The sequence below is a fragment of the Pomacea canaliculata genome, linkage group LG3, assembly GCF_003073045.1.
Source record: "Pomacea canaliculata isolate SZHN2017 linkage group LG3, ASM307304v1, whole genome shotgun sequence".
Lineage (NCBI taxonomy): Eukaryota > Metazoa > Mollusca > Gastropoda > Architaenioglossa > Ampullariidae > Pomacea > Pomacea canaliculata.
The window spans coordinates 37,935,411-37,953,458 of NC_037592.1; the positions used below are offsets into that span (position 1 = coordinate 37,935,411).

The window sequence follows — 18,048 nt, forward strand, 5'->3', positions numbered from 1 at the left end:
GGCACGAAGTTAAATTTATAGCAATGAACGAGCTTAGGTTTTTTTGTTTGTTTGTTTGTTTGTTTTTTTTCATTCAGCCTGTAATATAATATGTGTCTCTTCAGTCTTTTTTTACACCTCAGTTCAATGAAAAAGCAAAATACAGTTTCATTGACTGAAAATTTCTCTCAGAATATAAAGTAGCATGATTCTAAGCATTTCAAATTCTTCTGTAACGAAATGTCCTGGACATGTGTTTCTCTGATGTAATGGCACATGCACACACACACTCTCACACGCATACTCTTTCTCTGGATCTGTCCTTCACTCTTAGAAATTATCCTCCTGATAGATAGTCAGCAAGACTGTTGCCATATTTCTTGGTTGTCTCATATGCAAGAAAAAGAGCACCTGTAGCAGGAAATGTTCGAACAACTGTTGGACCCAGTCCTTTGTATAATGCTCCAATCCCTGTTGAAATATTTTGAGTGAAGTCATGAACCAGACTTTACATTTGTAAAACATGAATCATGAATCTACACAACCTACAATTACATTTTCCTTACCAAATCTGAAAACCAAACCTTCAGGGACCATGCTAGATAAGGTTCTTAACTCTCTCTTTAGTTTGATAAAGTTTCTTTCATTAATATCCAGCCCATGCACAACTAAAACCAAAACAAGTGCTACAATAAAGTGGAATTTTGCCCTCCATGAATCACGGTCTGCACTACAACTTAAATCTTAAAGGCTTATGCTCAAAAAGAAGAAATCAACCTTCACTTGTCAGTCTGCCCAAGCCCGTCGAGGTGGGCAAAACCAACATCCTTTTACATCATCCATCAGAAATCTGGGATTTATTGTCACTGTAGACACGACCCATGGCCAACAAGTTACAGCTGTCTGTCAGTCTGTCTATTGTGAGCTAAATAAGATCAGTACCATCCATCACATTCTCTCTATGCACACACCAACATTCTTGTCTGCATGTTTGTTCTTTCTAGGCTTGATTACTGCAACTCCCTGCTCAAGCTGCCCCTCATAACTTATTTATAATCTCCAGAAAGTACCGAAATTCCACTGCATGCCTGGTGCTAGGAAACAGGACTATGCCATTCCTCTCCTTTATTTTCAGCACTGCCTACTTATCCATTCTCACATCCAGTACAAATTGTCCTTGTTTTAATTTCTTTGCAGGCTTCTGCCCTATTTCTCTGAACTTCTCTTCCCCTACATCCCAGCCAGAAGACTACACTCTTCACATGATGACCCTCTATCCCTGACACTAGAACCAAAGAAATATAAGATGTTTTAAAAATTACAAAATCTAAGTGGAAGAAAAATGCAACATTTACACCGTAATGATAAATGATGTGAGCCTGTTGATTGTGCTCTGTTATGTGTGTAGAAATAGACACATTCAAGTTTTGCATAAACTAAATTGCAAATGAGGCAAAGAAAAAGAAAAACGTGGCAATCTGAAAGCCAGCTACCATAAATTGGAACCTTTTTCTATAGATCTTATTCCTTTTTTCTGGAAAGAGTTGAAAAAATACCTTGTTCCTGTCAATGAATTTTCCACAATGTGCACTTCACATTTGTATGCTCTTTTCGCAATCATTACTTGCTATTTGCAGTAAACATTAGCATGACTAGCATGAGTAAACCGTATCAAAGCAGCTTACATTTGTACTTTCCTTAACACCAAAAGAGAAGCACCTGCAGTTGCTGGCTGAAAAGCCTTTCGGGCATGGTCCATATGTCAAAGGGAAACAATCCAATACGAAATTTCTAAATCAACTGAACTAAGTTGTTTCCCACTAAAATTTATCTTCTGTTGGAATAATCGGCAGGAATGGTTCAAATTTTTTTGTCATGCATTAACCTGCTTGTTGATGGAAAATATTGATTTTCAGCCTATACTATCACTTAATGAGACATTAGATACAATGGCAGTTATCCAGTTTCAGAGTATCTCTTAAGCATAGCTTTTGAGTCTTTTGTACTAACCACACTTTGGAAAAGACTTGTTTAACAAGTTCTCCCAAAAAGAACAAAATAGCCCAATCTGCAAAAGCCTATCAGAGAAGTGTATCAAGGGAAAATTTATGTGGTGCAGAATTAAAAAAACATAAAATACCTTCATTTCGAAGAATGCCAAAGAACATTTGCAGGAATGTTGGTGGCTTAGTTCCAGCTACTGACTGTACTTGTATACGGGACTTGCAGACATCTGCTGGAAATATAGCAACCCAGAGGGACACACCTCCTATGCCACCACAGACCACAGTTCTTAGTGCGCCTGAAAAAATGTTAATTTCTGTGATAGTGGTAATGTATTACTGACATGTATAGCAAAGACGTACAAGGAATTAAAGGGGAAAAAAATCACGATAGAGAAGTACTCACCAATTTCATCCTTCTTTTTTCCAGCAGGGGTTAGAAGATGCCTGCTGATCTCATAGCCTCCAAAGAAAAAAAAGTAGCCAGGCATTTCACGCATGAAGGTGCTGGTGAGGCCCTTGTAAAGGCCCAGAATGCCCTCACTTTTCAAAATCTCTCTTGTCAAACCAAATGGCCCTCTGCAACACAACATATATAGGCATGGATGGAGAGAGAAGCACCAGACAGCCAATTTATAGGAAAAATCTACAAATCTGAAGTTTACCTGTAACTAAACACTTTTCTTCTTTAAGTCACCTGTATTACTTTTAAAGGATCAAAGTTAAGACTCTCTCTAAACATATTTCACTGAATTCATGGTTTTAGTTCTGAGGATGGTTTCTAAATTATCTTCAAATGGAAAAAAAAATATCTTAACGCCTTAGTACCGCCACCAATAACTCTGCTTTATAAACACAAACCCGATTGAAAATAGTCTACTAAAAGACAAATATGAACTTTTCCTAAGAGAATGGTAAACTTAAATAACAAGTTAGCTTCACATCAATATTCTTGTGTCTAACATTTTCAGCCTTTCCAGTCCACCTTCCTGCTGCCCTCTAGTAGCCATCTCACGCATAGCCTGCAGACGACATTTAATCAGTTCTGTTGGGCAAAGGGCAAATGATGAGAAAAATGCAGCCATTCCACCCGAAACCGCATTTTCTAGTGGACTCATGACCTCCACTGACTGAGTGCCTGTTTCAAAAACACAGTGATTAATTTTATTCCGACAAAAATGGATCAAAAAAAGTTGTGACAATAAAATGTTAACACCTCAATTTTTAGGTGAAAGGAAGAACAAAAAAAAAAACCTATCAAATATAAACCTATATATAAACCTAATCAACTATAAACCTAAATTCTCACAACTGATACCCATGAAAGCCATAGTTCAAGAGTTTCTAGTGTGTCAAAGAAGTGTCTAATCAGCAAGTCTATTATTGTAATGTCATGGAAAAATGAGACCCTAGCCTCTTTCCCAAACTCAAGTTAGACTAACTTCAAGGTCTTCATCTTCACAATGGAAAAACAGATCTTGAGAATGAGCATCTTATAATAAATTACACCCATTCATTTGAGAATAATTTTGCCTTTATGCTTCAAATATTCACTCCTAAACACAAAATAGGTTATAGTTTTACCTGTTACAAAAGACACTATTTTCTGGCACATGCCATAGAAGCAAAAGAGCACAGCATTCTCAGATACATTGGCAGCCAGAGAGGGAACTGTGCCTGCATATAGACCACGAGCAATGCCATCCTGCTTGAATGTCTTAATGAAACACTGTACTGCATTACCATACAAAGTAGGAAATGTTTGCATCTTCACTTTGACGGTGTCCAATGGCTGGCCAACATAAACTGTCACAATGCCACCTGTACAGCAAAATTGTAATGTCAATTGAATTTTTCTCCCCTCTCCCCTGTTCTCTTTTATTTATTTTCTCATAAAGTTTTAGATAAACCCAATAGTGTTAAATGTCATAATAAAAACTTATGGTGGTAAGTCCACCTTTAAAAAACAGCAAACTTTTTCTTTCAAGAAATGTGTGTTGTATTTTCATCCTTTCTTCCCAATAAATCTATGACACATTTCATAATGGTCTGATGTGTCCTTTACCAGTAAGGGTAGTCCCTTAATCATCTGGTCATTTGGAAGGAAGATGTTAGAGATCACACTTAACTCAGGGTCAGCATTCTTTATCAGGCCAGCACCGGACTCTTATCCTTCACTGATTCCTTTATTCCCTATATGTCTATATACCCATTCTAGAAATATAATGTGGTGCAAAACACCATACAGCTCACCTATGGTGCCACCGGTAAAATCAATCATGGCATCAAGCACAGTGGAACGGGACTTTTCTCTCAGTCCCATTTCCTGCTCCATCAGCTCCATTGCAGGCTCCATGATACCTGTAACTGAAGGATCTTGTTTAAAGTTCCATCATGAAACTGTTACTATTACAAAAATGAAACTTGCATAATAACAAAGTGGTTTGTTAATTTCTACATCTTTAAACAGTTTATTTTGCCAAAATCAAAGCATTAGAATGTGTATTTAACCATGGAACTATGCCAGTTTTCAAGAAAAATAATTTACCTCAATCTTTTAGTTACCTTTATTTGTATGAGAATCTCCTCCAAAACATCTGTTAATAAAAAACAAATAATAGCAAATTGCTAAATATGTTAATAAGAATCATAGATAATTTATATTCATTAACTGTTTTTAAACCAATAAAAACATTACTGTTTAAAATAAAACCTTCCCCATGTCACCTTGAAATACTTCTGTTACGACACCACAATCGTCAATAGGTTAACGAGATAGTGACTGCATACTAACAAGCGATCACATGCAGCACCAAACATCAGAATTTAGTCCAACCATGTCTCCTGTATCATGAAATGGTATAATCCAAGGAGGGTGATTACAACAGATTTGTGCTAGAATATATGTTGACATTATAGATGTTCCTTTTAGCCTGTTGACGTGTTATGTAATGTTACCGCTGGCGATTTCTTGAAAATTATTCACAAGTTTTTTTTTTTTTTATTTGTAACACACTTAATACACTGTGCTCTTCACTTTCATTTTGCACTGTTCTCCATACGTCTCGTAGGAACAAGGAAATGTTCTAAAAGAAAAACCCCCGTCACCAGTTTGACCAATGATCGATCTGCTACCCAAATTCTGACCTCACACAAATTGCAGTGCTCTACTACTTAGGCTATTCATCTGGTGGCTTCTACAGCACTCACTGCACCTCACACATTAATCAAAGTGTTGTCAGCATGATGTGTAACTTTTCATGTTTTGCAGGTACTTACATCTGGTGCCCGATATACGCGGTCTGTTTCGACCTTGACTCCTTTCCGGAAGTACACACCTTCCTAAAGCGAGACAAGCGATTGGCTGGCTGCTTGTAGAAACAGCGACAAAGCTCGGGACACTGCAAATGCGAAATCACCGCGAGGTGGAAGCACTTTCCCTTCCAAAAATCAACAACGACACTGTAACAGTCTTAGGCAGAACTTAATGAGGTCTTGCGAGACCATAACACTTTTTACAGACCGAAAAAGGAGGCTAAAATAAGAGTTAGGAGTGTGATGGCTTCCGGAGCGTGGCGTCCATGTCAACCTGACACGAGAGATCGAGCCCTAGCTGGAAGCATTTTCTGTCAAACTAACGCAAGTCTCAAGTGAAGTCTGCAGTGAGTTTTCTGTATCGTTTTTGGACTGGCATGGGCTTTATACTTTAATGACCAATTAATAAAGAATCTCGTCTCCATGCCTCTTGCTTTTATTTCGTGTGAATAATTCTTTTCCCGAAACTGAAGTAATTGAAGTGACGAGTTCTACACTACCTGTATCACGGACCGACATAACATGACCTGTACAACATCAACCCACCATATACTATGGCACAAAACCGAAAATAATGACAAATTTCTTCGCCCTCGCACACAAACAGAAAAAAGCGTAAGAACGGGTAGAAACGAGACAGATCGATCAACGACAACAAACGGTTTTGGAGAAGAAAAATACCTATAGGATTTTTTTTTTTTTAAGGAAGGAGGAAATTGTGCAGAAGAAACTGCATCACTGAGCAGAAATTCGTCCTACATAAGGACATTATTATTAGAAATTGATATTGATGACACGAACTTGACATTAGCCATGTGAACAACCGTTTACAACCGGCTAAATGCAGACCTGTATGGAATGAACAGCACCAGAACGTGCACATTGGTCGTCAGCTCTTATAGTTATTATCATGAACGTAGGAGAAGATTGGATGAAAATATCAGTAAATTGTACAGGCGGTCCTCCATAGACTTTAGGGGAAATACTTAAATTGATTTCAACCATCAATAAGTCCAACAAAATTCTTATTCACTTTAAAACATTTTTTAATTCCCAGATCTCTGCACAAGCCACAAATTAAAAGAAAAGATCAATTAATTTATTGCTACAGTTATAAACCATATTTCTATATTTCATCACACGGAAATTATGAATTGTGCCAATAATGGTTATCTTTCGTGTTCACATAGCTCAGGAAATTAGTACAATAGGCCTTATAATTTATAGGAAGAAGCATCACAATATTTGTGCAGACCATTTTTTTAAAATATTGCATTAACGGTCTTTGTAAAAGACACAAAAAAGTAAAATCTATGTAAAGAATTCTATGTACAAAAATTCTTAAGAAAAATGTACATAGATGTAAACACAACAAAGATGTGTACTTATATATCCAAACCATGTACACTTAATCCTACACATATCCTGCCTTAAGAGCCATATTTTAAAGTCAGCAACAATGTGTAATGTTTGGAGATACAGAAGGCACAATTAACAACAAAATAAGGAGATACAGAAATATTGCAGATTGTTTTAAAAAAAAGTTACATTCTGCATGAATATAAGGAGGTAAGAAGGATAGCCAGTTTCATAAATTGCAAGGAATTACAATTTCTACATTCCATCTTCCACATGGTAAAACAGGTACATTGAAGACAAAAGATGGCAACCTGCTAACTGATACCACTTTTTTCTTTACAAAATTTATGCATATTGATATTACAATACAATACAAAATATCTTTATTAATCCTTTTCAGGATAATGTTTGTCTGCAAATGTTACTATTACATAATACATCAGACATTACATGATATCTCAAGTATGACAGTAAATATGAGCATACATAAAAACAAAATACTAGAAAGAACGGTGTTTCGGGACCAGAAGCCTGAAGTGTAAGAGTCTTCACTCAAAGATATGTCTTATGCATGATTCGGTTGTATATGTAGATTGCTGCTGAAATAAAAGAGTGCAGTGTGCGGTTCTGGTTCAGGGAACTCTAAACCTACCACTTCTGTCTATGCATCTGTTGTCAAATTCCTGTCAGAATGGATAAGAGTCATCTGCTGAAATTGTAGTCTGTTGTACAGAAGCTTGTGGTATAGTATCTCTCCTCCCAATCACAAAGGGTGGTCCTGGCTAGCTCTTTCACCAATACAGTGAAGGTTGGCTGTCCTGGGTTTAGCTCTCATCTGGGGCACGCTGTTCTTTCTCTGCATGTGACATCTGTTTACAGAGCTGGCTGGCTGGCTTACAGTGACAGAGCCTTAGCTGCTGGCTCAGCATAAAACACCAACCCCCTCCTCTCCCAATCACCCTTACTGCTTTTTTTTTTTTTTGTTTTTGTTCAGCTTATTTCTATCCTGTTTTTCAATGCTCTCACCCCAGCACACAAGACCAAAAATCATGATGCTGCATATTACAGAAGTGTTGAATAGTTGCAGGGCACACATTAAAAGATCTTGCATCCAGGATAAATATTTTACTGTTAGATATATCCCACAAGTAACCTCTATAATATTTAAGGACCACAAAGCTGAAATAAAAAATATTCTACTTGCTGTGAAATATGTTAAGTATTTGGGAAATAAAGAGATTACATCTAGTCATGTGACACCAAAAAAAACCAAACCTCTGCTCTCAGTAAAAAAAATGATTGGAAATCAGAAATTAAATATTTGATGTTTGGATATTGATTTTAAGCACTCACAAAAAAAGAGAACACAATGATTTAGTCACAAGGTAAATTCTCTAAACTTCAGAAGTTTCAAGTTTTAAAAAATTCTTAATGGTGAATACAATTTCCTGCTGCAATAAGATGGGGTGGAGTCAAAGAAAAGAAAAATTAAGAGAAAGGGGGAAAATACATTCTATTCACTGCAGATAGTGCCAGTGTTTTTATTATTTCAAACAGTAAATGCTGCATGCCATTAGTTACACTGCTCTCTTTTTCTAGGAAAATGACACGACCACATAGGTATTAAAATAGCAATACAAATGCAATGTCCAAATATCTGCATTAGAAAATGCACAGTTTAAATGCAGTTTTAAAGCCCAATGTGTGGCGTACAGGAAAACCATAAAAAATGAATAAGTTCTTCAACATCACAAAAATATGAGGTTTAGTAGCTTGGGTAGCACTTCCAGTTCTATGATTGCACTGTTGGCAGGGGGTAGGGAGGGGAGAACAGAGGAAATGAAATAAACAGAAACAAATGAATCACATTCAAAACTGAAACATTAAATTTCAACATGTTGATAACCCATCCCATAAAGAGTGCATATTTCCTTATCACCAATGAATACATAAGAGGGACATGAGATAACTAGCATCTACTGACCAGCTGAAAACAGCATCAAACAGGCAAGCATACTTGTAAATACAACATTTGATCCACAAACTACCACCAAATCTTAGGCCTCACAACTATTTTCACAAATCAGTTTCACACAATAAGTTCAGAGCATACTGATATGATGCAAAATGCATAATATTACGGGGAATAAAAACCAAGATTTGCATGCAGGATACATATTTTTTAAAAACTAGCCATACCAATTTATAACAGCTAGTGTACTCTTATATAAAAGTAATGTTACTTTTGCTATGTGAAGTATCATGGTCTATACTGAGCCAGCAACTAAGGCTTTATCACAGCAAAGCAGCCAGCCCTGCAAACCGGTGTTACAGACAAAGAAAGAACAGTGGGCCCGAGGTAAGATCTGAACCCACAACAGTCAATCCTCATATTGCAATGGCCACCCATCTTCACTGAGTTAAGTACCGTAAATTTTAGACTATAAGCCACCACCTTTTTCCCCAGCTTTAAGCCTTACAGCTTAAACAGCGATGCGGCTTGTTTGCGGATTTGCCAGATTTTTTTAGATTCTGATTAATTTTTCAATGAACTTTATATTAAAAGTGTCAACTTTTCACAAAATCATAGCTAAATACAATTGAAACATTCAGGTCAGTTGCTGAAGCACACAATCATCGTGCCAAAAATAAGACGAAATGATTATGATGCAGCTTTAAAGTTGTGTATATTTGCGGCTTATAAACCAGATCGGCTTACTTGCGAAAAAAGTAGAGATTTTTAACAAATTTAGTGGGTGCATTCAACAGACCAAAATTTACGGTACTAAGATTACTTATAATGTTTAATGCAGAGTAGTACCATTCAATATGTTTATGAAGCTTTTAGAATTTACAAACAGGCTGTGAGTAAAAAATATGTTGCAAAGAATGCATAAAAATACTCTGTTAACAAATAACACATCCATGTAATACTATATTTGTTCATGCACTTGCCTTTTACCTTTGTTAAACAACAGCACAAAGAGGTCAAAACCAAAGGTTTCTTTCTCTGAAAACTAGCATTCATTTCTTAACCCAGCTCTCCTGGACAAAATTAGAGTTATCATCAAGAAGGGTTCTGCGTTACCACAAAAAATGACTTTAATAGGTAATGCGACTTCTCACTAAAAGAAGTTAAAAATTTCTGAGCCAACATTCACAATACCTGCACCCATAATGTCAGTAATTCTGTGCTGACAAAAAAATAATTTTACTAAAATCTTAATGGCAGCAAAATGTTTCAGTAGCTAATGGTTCAGGGGTTCATTCCCAGTTTCTTAAGTAGTAAGGCTTTAGGAAACATGTAGAAAACATTAACATCCATTATGTTACTGTTTGCAGCCCTATGGTCCTCAAGGAGTAACAAGGAATAAACTATGTTACAGATTAATGTTTTCCATCACAGAGAAATGTGCATAAATCACATAAAAGAAATCAAAGAAAATAAGCCAGATGAAAACTTTAAGTGATATGGCATCAGGAGTCTGAAATGTAAGCATAAAGGTCAGAGGTCTCATCACTTAAGAAAATGTTTGCAATAAACCAGAAACATAATGACTTCATCATACTGTCAGTTATCAGTAACACGGTTCTACATGCATAAAACATGGAATTAATTTAATTCAAGCAACTTACTGACATCAGGGTTCAATTAACATATTTATATGAAAAAGACTAGTTGATAAAGTTCTAGATAATTTTTTCTAGGGTTTGAAAATCACCAACAACTTTAAATGCAAGTCTGAAAGCACCTTGCATTTTATGGCTAGAACCACTACTAACTTTACTACATCATTTTGAATGTTCATTTTTCCACTAAAGAAACAATCTGATCTTGTACATCTTGAATTATACTGTGTACAGAAGTAAAATGAAACCTTTTGCAGCCTGTGTCATGCACATATTTGTTTGAAAGCATGGGAATCATCTACAGTGTGATGAGGACCCTAAAGAAAAGCCTATCTGTTGTAAAACAGCCCATCAGTATAGAGAGGGAAAGAAAAAAGAAAGACATGTATTAGGAAGTGTAAACAACATCAGAGGACAAAACAATCCCAATACACTGAATTAAAATACTGTAGTGTGTACAAAATAGCAGCAAAAGCTGTCAACTGAATGCAGAGCACATACCACAAGAAGAACAATTCTGCAAGAGCAGAATTCTGCACTGAAATATGCAAACAAATGCTTTTATGGGCTCCAATCAGACTTTATTCCAATTAATATAGTGAAAGCTGACTGACACAAACAAAAAAATTAGGGGAAGACTTCAGCACAGCTGTGAACAATATGGCTACAATGAACTCTTAAGATATAGAATTCTAGACCGTATAATATATATAGATGTTCTGCCAGTGCTAAGATAGTGGTAAGTATTACTTATCAGTGTTCGCCCAACCCTATGATCAGGAAAGCAGAGAAAACACAAAAGCAGACAAGTTTTAAAGCAGAAAGGTATATGGATTTTCTGGTTTAGAATCCTAAAATATCTAAAGCATCAACAAAAGTCTCTTTTAAAGATATATATATACATAAATTACAAAGTGAAAAACGAACTCTGTGAAGATCATAAAGACTGTAGGAACTTTTCATCAGCTGTATAAGAGAATCTCCCATTTATTCAGCTGCTGCTTTTGAATGCAGCAACTCTTTTTATTGAATGACCAATAGGTTTGGTTTTTTTTACTTTTAAAATTTCATGTCCAGCTTTTGATCAACAGCTAAAGTTGTGTGCTTCGTTGAAAATGAACCTTCAGTCTACCTGGATTAAGATAAAGCTCTATGCTATGTGACTGAACATTTTTGTGAATGCTGTTATGTAAAAACACTGCAGACCACAATACTTCCATCTTCATTGCAGAACACTGAGGTGCAGCCTAGGTTTTGCTGATAACAATAATCAGTTTTGCTTCATTATGTATCAAAGATCTCACTGGCAGAAAAATAAGACAGGCTACACTTAAAAAAGTGTGGTCAAAAGCACCTCTGACTTCAGCGTAGACTTTGCGGAGGTGACAGGCAATAAACAGAAGTCATTAGTTGCTGTAAATAAGCACTAATTCTCCTCAAAACCTGCGTCTGAAATGTAACAGGCCCCCACTGACCTGGACTTATAACCAACTGAAATGTTACAAGTTAAATTCAGGACATAAAAAACAAGATCTATTGTGTCACCAAACTCATATTTTTAAGACTTCTAAAACAACCCATGTTCCTTAAGGTAATGTGGATAAACAAAGGTGGAACTGTTGAAAAATTAATGTTTGCTTCAAGGTTCTGACAACTTATTTCTGTAAATGCTACACTATATTACAGTGCGAAAGTGAATTTGTGACATGCAATGAGCTAGTCCATGCAGAAGCCAGAAAACTGATGGACTTTTGAAAAAAAAAAAAAATAATAAAGCACCATAGGACAGAAAATACCAAATGCAATGTAATGGACAAATCTATTCCAGAATTATAATGCAAACAAAATTTCAGAAAAGGCAGGCATATCACAGTTGCCTTTCTTTTCCTGACATCTTCACACTCACTAGAAGACCAGGCTAGTCAAAACATTTTGTTTCTTGTTACTGCTACTGCTGCTGAACACATTAACTATTGAACCTAATGACTACTTAAAACCCACCCACCCTCCAACCACATTTTGGAGGATGAGAAAGCCATGCGTAACTGTTGACCTTTTGTCTTCCAGGTACCTCCCACCACTACCTTCAAAGTCTTGTCAAAATGAGCAGGAAATGCTCATGAAACACAAATCACAACATTCTGTATAAATAGATTAGTTTTCAGCATTTAATGGTGTCAACTTTCCTTAATCTTACAGTAAACAAAAAAGTTTTCGACTGCCACAATCTTCACAGAAACTCCTAATTTAACTTTTTCTACATTGTACCTAATTTATCTCTGATATGGGCAATAAAACATTTATTGTTTTAAAAATGCTCTCAGTAAATGGGTTTGAACTGTAAGTAATCTTTCAGTTTTGATGGAATGGGTAAAGCAGCAATGTGTCGACACGTTGACAGCCGCTGCAATATAACAACCCGACACTGGCTCATTAGACACAGCAAACGTGGCAACTGGTAGATCTGCACAACTGTGCACTCTTCACCTTCATCCCTACGAGTGTCCCGCACTCGGTGATCCAGCACCCGCATGAAGCTACCACAACGTGAAAACACTGGCTCATAGTTGACCTTACAGATGTGGAAGAGGCCAGGAAGAGAAGCTGTGAGGTACTTCATCAGCTGCAGACAATCAGAACTAAAAATGTATATGTCACAGAAGGAAGTTACACCAAACCTGTCATCAGTTAGCTTCTGCATTATGATGAGCTGCCCATTCTTGCTGTACAGCAGATTGAAGCGACTGGTCCCAAAGAGATTGGGTAGCTTTCGTTTCCCACGATGAACCACTGTCTCTGCCAGGTTGTCTTCTAAACTGAGCACAACCAGTTCATGAGCAATGCCTTTGTCTTTAGCCTCATAGTTTGCCACTGCAATGCGAGAGCAGCGATAGCGGGGGTCATAGACAAAGTATGGCTGCACTTCCCTATTCAAGGTAACAACACGTTTCAGGTGTAGTGAAGAATGCCAGTTGTTTGCATCTGAACCATTGCATTCCAGGTCTCTGCTCTTACCTGCTTTTGGCATCTCTTGTGAATTCTGCAAGCTCTCATTGGAGTAGATATGAAGATCATAGCAAAAGCAATTCAGCCTGCTGGACATCGAGTAGTAGAGGACTGCTGTTTGTGTGAGGTCAGGAGAAATCTGGCAACTGATCACTGTCATGTCTTTGTGAGGGGATTCTAGCACACCCAGGCATTTTGTTACATTTCCAAACACCACACCACTGTCTTCGCCATTTTGTAGTGCAGGCCCAAGAACGCCATCTCTGGACAATTTTCCATTTTCTCTCTCTTTTCTGCTGCTGCTTCTCCTCAATAACCAGAACTTTGACTGGTCTCTGCCATCGTTGTTGTCTTCTTCATCTTCATCTTTTAGAGACACCAATGCAAAGGCCACTCTGGTGGTGAACTCTTCCAGTTTGTTTAAGACCAGAAGAAGTAACCTTCCTCTTTGAGCTATCGCCACTTCGCTGAGTGTGAACCCTGCATTGAGCATGTCCTTCAGTCGTTTGCACTTTGAGAAAGGAACCTGTAAGGGGGGCGCTTGTACCTGGAAAAACAAATGTGTTACAATTAACAGCACTCTTGGAAAGTAAAAATAAGTTGTGTAAAATATGCTCCTAGTCACAAACCCATATTTAACAAAGGTTCGTTGTTATGATAGGGCAAAAAGGCAACAAATGAGAGACTTATCCAGTAAATGAAGGTCAAGGCTTCTAGTCCTAACTACTGGCATGAGTAAGAACTGCTGTTAAACAATAATGTACATTACTTAAGTGCCTTTGTGCCTTGTATCAAACTTTTTCAAGAAGAGGTGTGCTCTTGCAAGAAATTTTGGCAAACCAGCTATATTCTGTTCTTAGAACAAATTCTTCCTTTTTCTCAATATTTTTGCTTTCTGGTGAAGATTGTTCACATAAATAATCTGACACAGTCTGACAGTTTTCAATTTGTCTGACAGTCTAAGTATAGTTTGTTTTTCTGATATTTACAGTACAAGTAAATCAACAGTTTGCAAACTCTTGCGAAATGAAAACAGGAACTTTTAGAACCCATTCACTTTTTTGTAGCACCAAAAGTGTTTTTGCTGAGATTTTTACCAAACTAAAAGCAGTGTTTCAAGTAAAGATAGTCTAGCCAGCGTTAACATTAAAATATATTCTACTGCACCAAATTTTTTAATTAAAGCACTTTATTATATAATCAAATGAATTATACATATCATCGCAGTATAATATTTAAGCTGCAAGAGTTGTCCCAATAAATTGGCATAAACCAGGATGAGCTTTGACCTAAAATATTCTTGAATTAAACCATAAAAAAACAAATATCCTAGTCAAATAATGCCATGCAAAATTATACCTTTCAACATTAATGAAATAGCCTAGGCTTGCTTTGTATGTAGCTCGAAAATAGCGAATGCACACAGGTTCACGCTCACAGTTTGCCTCCTTGCAGGTATAAGCATATTTGTCCATGCCATAATTTGCTGAAATGAAAACAATAACTATTTGTCATTTACACTTCCATTACCTTGGATGTGGTACTGAAATATCTTGCTGAAATATAGGACAGGTATAATCTGTATATATGCACACAATTATTAAACTATTTTCAAAAGGGTACAAGCTGATTATTTGAAGGAAAAGTACTGTGCAGGTGAAAGCAAAATTATGTATAGAATTAAAATTTTATTCAGACATAATCAAATAAGGATCTTTAGACATATACATACCTGCAACTGTATCCCATGTTTCAATGTCACCTGCAAACAGCACTTCCCAGGAATGCTTCCAGGTAGGAAGGACCACTTCATAACGAGCCTTTGACTGTAACTCGGTGCTTTTCATGTTACCCATACTTGAGATCCTCAATGAAGGATATAAAATCACAGATGATAGTTCACAAAATTAACTCCGTTTCCATCTATGCTGATAATGTTTGCCTGAAAGAAAAGTGCACAAATTAAGAATGATATTGTTCTAGATGTAGACTTTATTACAAATTCCCCTTGCAAAATATATGACTATGCTGAGGTAGCACAAAACATTCCATACTTCTCCCCACACATCTTCATTAATACAGGAAATCCAGGCATAAAAACTAATACAAAATTACTTTATAAAAAAAAAGCCTTTGTTATGCTGACAAGATGACAAAAGCAGTTGCTTTAGTTACTCTGAGTTTGGAATTACCATTATCAACACTACTAAAATATTTTCAGACCAAGGACCATGCATAGAATGTCTATCAGTTCCATATCCATTGTTGTCATTCGATGTCACAGGTTTTGCAGTAGCATGAGACCCCATCTGATTTAGTACAGCACTAATTTTTATAACAGATCACTGTCAACATCCCATCGAATGCGAGTTAGTTATATACAATTAAATTTACAGTAATTATATTTCGGATATTTATGCTACTTAAAATATGCCTTAGTGAGGGATTTTTATATTATTTTTACTTTTTTATATTTTTTATATATGACTGGTTTTTTACTTTTGAAAAAGTACAGTTTATCACATATTAATGCATTTGGGGGAAAAGTCAATTTCTTTACCTGAGCTTTGTATGCAGAAACTAAACTGAAACATTTAATTGAAGCTATTTTATTCTCATCAATTATAAAATCATAAATCAGCTAAAAATAATGTTATCTCTGTTTAAAACTGATGATGTAGATGGGAGTTTCAAATAGTTTTCTTAGTAGCCTGCTGTACCAGTATATTTTTCTAAATAAATCAACACTATCTGAATAATCATGATCTATAGCTTATTACAGCATGACAGTAACTATCATACATAAGCTGTGGGATTTTATAGACTTAATTTCAACATTTCAAAGATAAACTTGCAAAATCTAAATTTAATTGCTGAATGGATCGCTTGCATGATGAGATAATTTTAAAGTTTACTTGCATGCCTATAATGACAATAACGCGAGCCAAAATTTAATCTAGCAGTTGACAGTCAGCGAGAAGTTTAAATGGTTGTCATTTTTAATTTTATTACAAACGCTACTCTTTCATTTTTAAAAAAAAACAAAACTATTCTACTCATGCTGAGCTGTCTTTAACAGTATTAAAATAGTTTAATTGCTACCTGTAGTTCACACAAGCATCGTAACAGCGTCAATCGCTCGATTTTAACTCAGGTCACTTCATAATTAATATTTTCGAATATTAATACGGCAAATACGGCACGGCCACTCATTTACTGCTTCATAAATTAATTTATTTTGTAACACTCTTTCATGTATCTGCCAAAAGCCAGATATCGTCTGCTTGGTGCACAAAATGTCCGCCCACGCTGCGCATATCACGTGACCCCTTCGTTGTGAAGACAATGGATTTCCAGTTTGCCCTAACTGCAGTCAAAATACTGACCGTCAGCGATAAAGGAGGCATCGCAAATTTGTTGAAAGTAGGAAAAAATGTACCTAACATCAACTTCAAATTGTGACGATAGATCATTGAGGTGTTTAACTGCAAAGCGGCAAACGGAAAACTCAGCTGATGCTTACCGTCAAAGGGAAGCCACTGATGATGATAAGCCATGCTACTGACTATAAGGCTACCTCTGGCTTTGATGGTCAGTGCAGTTTTTTTTTTTTTTTTCACCAGTCCGTACGCTGAATAAAAGAGCATCTCCACTCACAGTTCAGTTAATCGGCCATCTCTGACGGCTCTTAATCATCTGAGACACGATTTACCTTACTGCGTCCACAATTTTTCACAGGCAGCTCTGACGTCCATAAACATATGTTGGATGAGCATACATGCATGCTTTTCTCTGTGTGTATGTGTGTATGAAGGGGGGGGGGGATTGTTGTTGTTGTAAAAGTTCATTACACTGACAATATGGCCTAGAATCAATGTACAAATACATCGAAGAGAGATAAAACAACGGCAACGCCGGCAACTTTTTTAACTTCACGAAGGAGTATATATAATGCTTCCCTTACATCGGATTTTTTTTCTCTCTCTTTCTCGCTATATTATAATTATATACCACAGAGTATATCTATGTACCTCCAGTTGTAGCTGAGAAGCATTTGACTACAGGTGGTGACAGTATGGCTATTTAACGCAAACAACACAGAAGCCGGTGTTGTACAACACAACAATTAATTTTGAATTTGAGTCGTTAACCACGCTCATCGCCATGATAATTTTATGGCGATCACTGCTGTTATCTCAATGCCCCATCTGTTTAGTCTGTTTAGCATACGAACAATATACATTAAGGTCTGGGTGACTGCGTGTCTCACTTCAGGGATCTTATATAGTTACTGTTCTCTACAGGGAAAAATTAAAGTTATGAAAAATGCGGGAAACCTGCTTTCAAGCATCTGCCCTGGAAATCTACTTTTTAGGTTCTGCTCGAATCTGTGCTTTTTGCTTCCACTCTAAACATTCCACTACCACCACCAACCTTATAAAAAAAAAAAAAAAAACCAACCTTGTTTACCATTAACATGTTTACGTGATGGACCCTTTCATTTCCTGCGCTTCTACCCTCTCAACCCCTCCTCTCTACTAGCCACCCCACCTCCTGGCTCTTATGTTGTTTGACATTGACGTCGTTCTGTTCCTAGTCTCAATTTACTGCCTGCAGAACTAGTTGGTTCTTACCTAGCGCACCGTTGTCCGTTGCCTTCCTTTTGAAGACTGTGCGGTCGAACTTTATCGAGAAGATCGATCGACACTCTATACACTTTGTTGAAAAGGAAATGCGCTGAGGTTGGGGGTAGGGG

At 36.7% G+C, this 18,048-nt stretch overlaps 2 protein-coding genes across 9 annotated transcripts; both read right to left on the reverse strand.

The window, feature by feature from the left end:
* Positions 1 to 37: 37 nt before the first annotated feature.
* On the reverse strand, positions 38 to 5,389 carry LOC112558883 (mitochondrial ornithine transporter 1-like). 8 transcript variants are annotated; one of them, XM_025229624.1, is made up of 9 exons: positions 4,777 to 4,817; positions 4,548 to 4,579; positions 4,236 to 4,349; positions 3,567 to 3,803; positions 2,946 to 3,120; positions 2,389 to 2,561; positions 2,120 to 2,281; positions 757 to 845; positions 309 to 450 (listed from the first exon to the last, which is right to left on the reverse strand). In XM_025229624.1, exons 1-8 carry the CDS (start codon positions 4,800 to 4,802, stop codon positions 766 to 768), a joined length of 999 nt encoding a protein of 332 aa, XP_025085409.1. In that variant the 5' UTR covers positions 4,803 to 4,817; the 3' UTR covers positions 309 to 450; positions 757 to 765. The 8 variants fall into 8 exon arrangements, with proteins under 8 accessions (XP_025085410.1, XP_025085412.1, XP_025085414.1 ...); XM_025229625.1 differs by lacking the exons at positions 757 to 845; positions 4,777 to 4,817 and adding an exon at positions 5,262 to 5,389 and having other exon boundaries at positions 38 to 450; positions 4,236 to 4,343; XM_025229627.1 differs by lacking the exons at positions 757 to 845; positions 4,777 to 4,817 and adding an exon at positions 5,262 to 5,321 and having other exon boundaries at positions 38 to 450.
* Positions 5,390 to 6,325: 936 nt separating this feature from the next.
* On the reverse strand, positions 6,326 to 16,645 carry LOC112559662. Its single transcript, XM_025230996.1, has 5 exons — positions 16,395 to 16,645; positions 15,025 to 15,234; positions 14,652 to 14,778; positions 13,819 to 13,839; positions 6,326 to 13,786 (listed from the first exon to the last, which is right to left on the reverse strand). Exons 2-5 carry the CDS (start codon positions 15,146 to 15,148, stop codon positions 12,607 to 12,609), a joined length of 1,452 nt encoding a protein of 483 aa, XP_025086781.1. The 5' UTR covers positions 15,149 to 15,234; positions 16,395 to 16,645; the 3' UTR covers positions 6,326 to 12,606.
* Positions 16,646 to 18,048: the final 1,403 nt, after the last annotated feature.

What these genes read in the sequence shown, in the direction of transcription:
- LOC112558883 (XM_025229622.1), bottom strand. Translation starts at nt 4,802, where the DNA reads ATGTTTGGTGCTGCATGTGATCGCTT. An exon ending in AGATTCTCATACAAATAAAG is followed by an intron (nt 4,350 to 4,547) that starts GTAACTAAAAGA and finishes AAGATCCTTCAG; the next exon opens with TTACAGGTATCATGGAGCCT. An exon ending in AAAAAAGAAGGATGAAATTG is followed by an intron (nt 2,282 to 2,388) that starts GTGAGTACTTCT and finishes ACATTTTTTCAG; the next exon opens with GCGCACTAAGAACTGTGGTC.
- LOC112559662 (XM_025230996.1), bottom strand. Translation starts at nt 15,148, where the DNA reads ATGGGTAACATGAAAAGCACCGAGTTACAGTCAAAGGCTCGTTATGAA. An exon ending in TATTTCATTAATGTTGAAAG is followed by an intron (nt 13,840 to 14,651) that starts GTATAATTTTGC and finishes TTGTTTTTCCAG; the next exon opens with GTACAAGCGCCCCCCTTACA. An exon ending in TACAAGCGCCCCCCTTACAG is followed by an intron (nt 13,787 to 13,818) that starts GTTCCTTTCTCA and finishes ACGACTGAAGGA; the next exon opens with CATGCTCAATGCAGGGTTCA.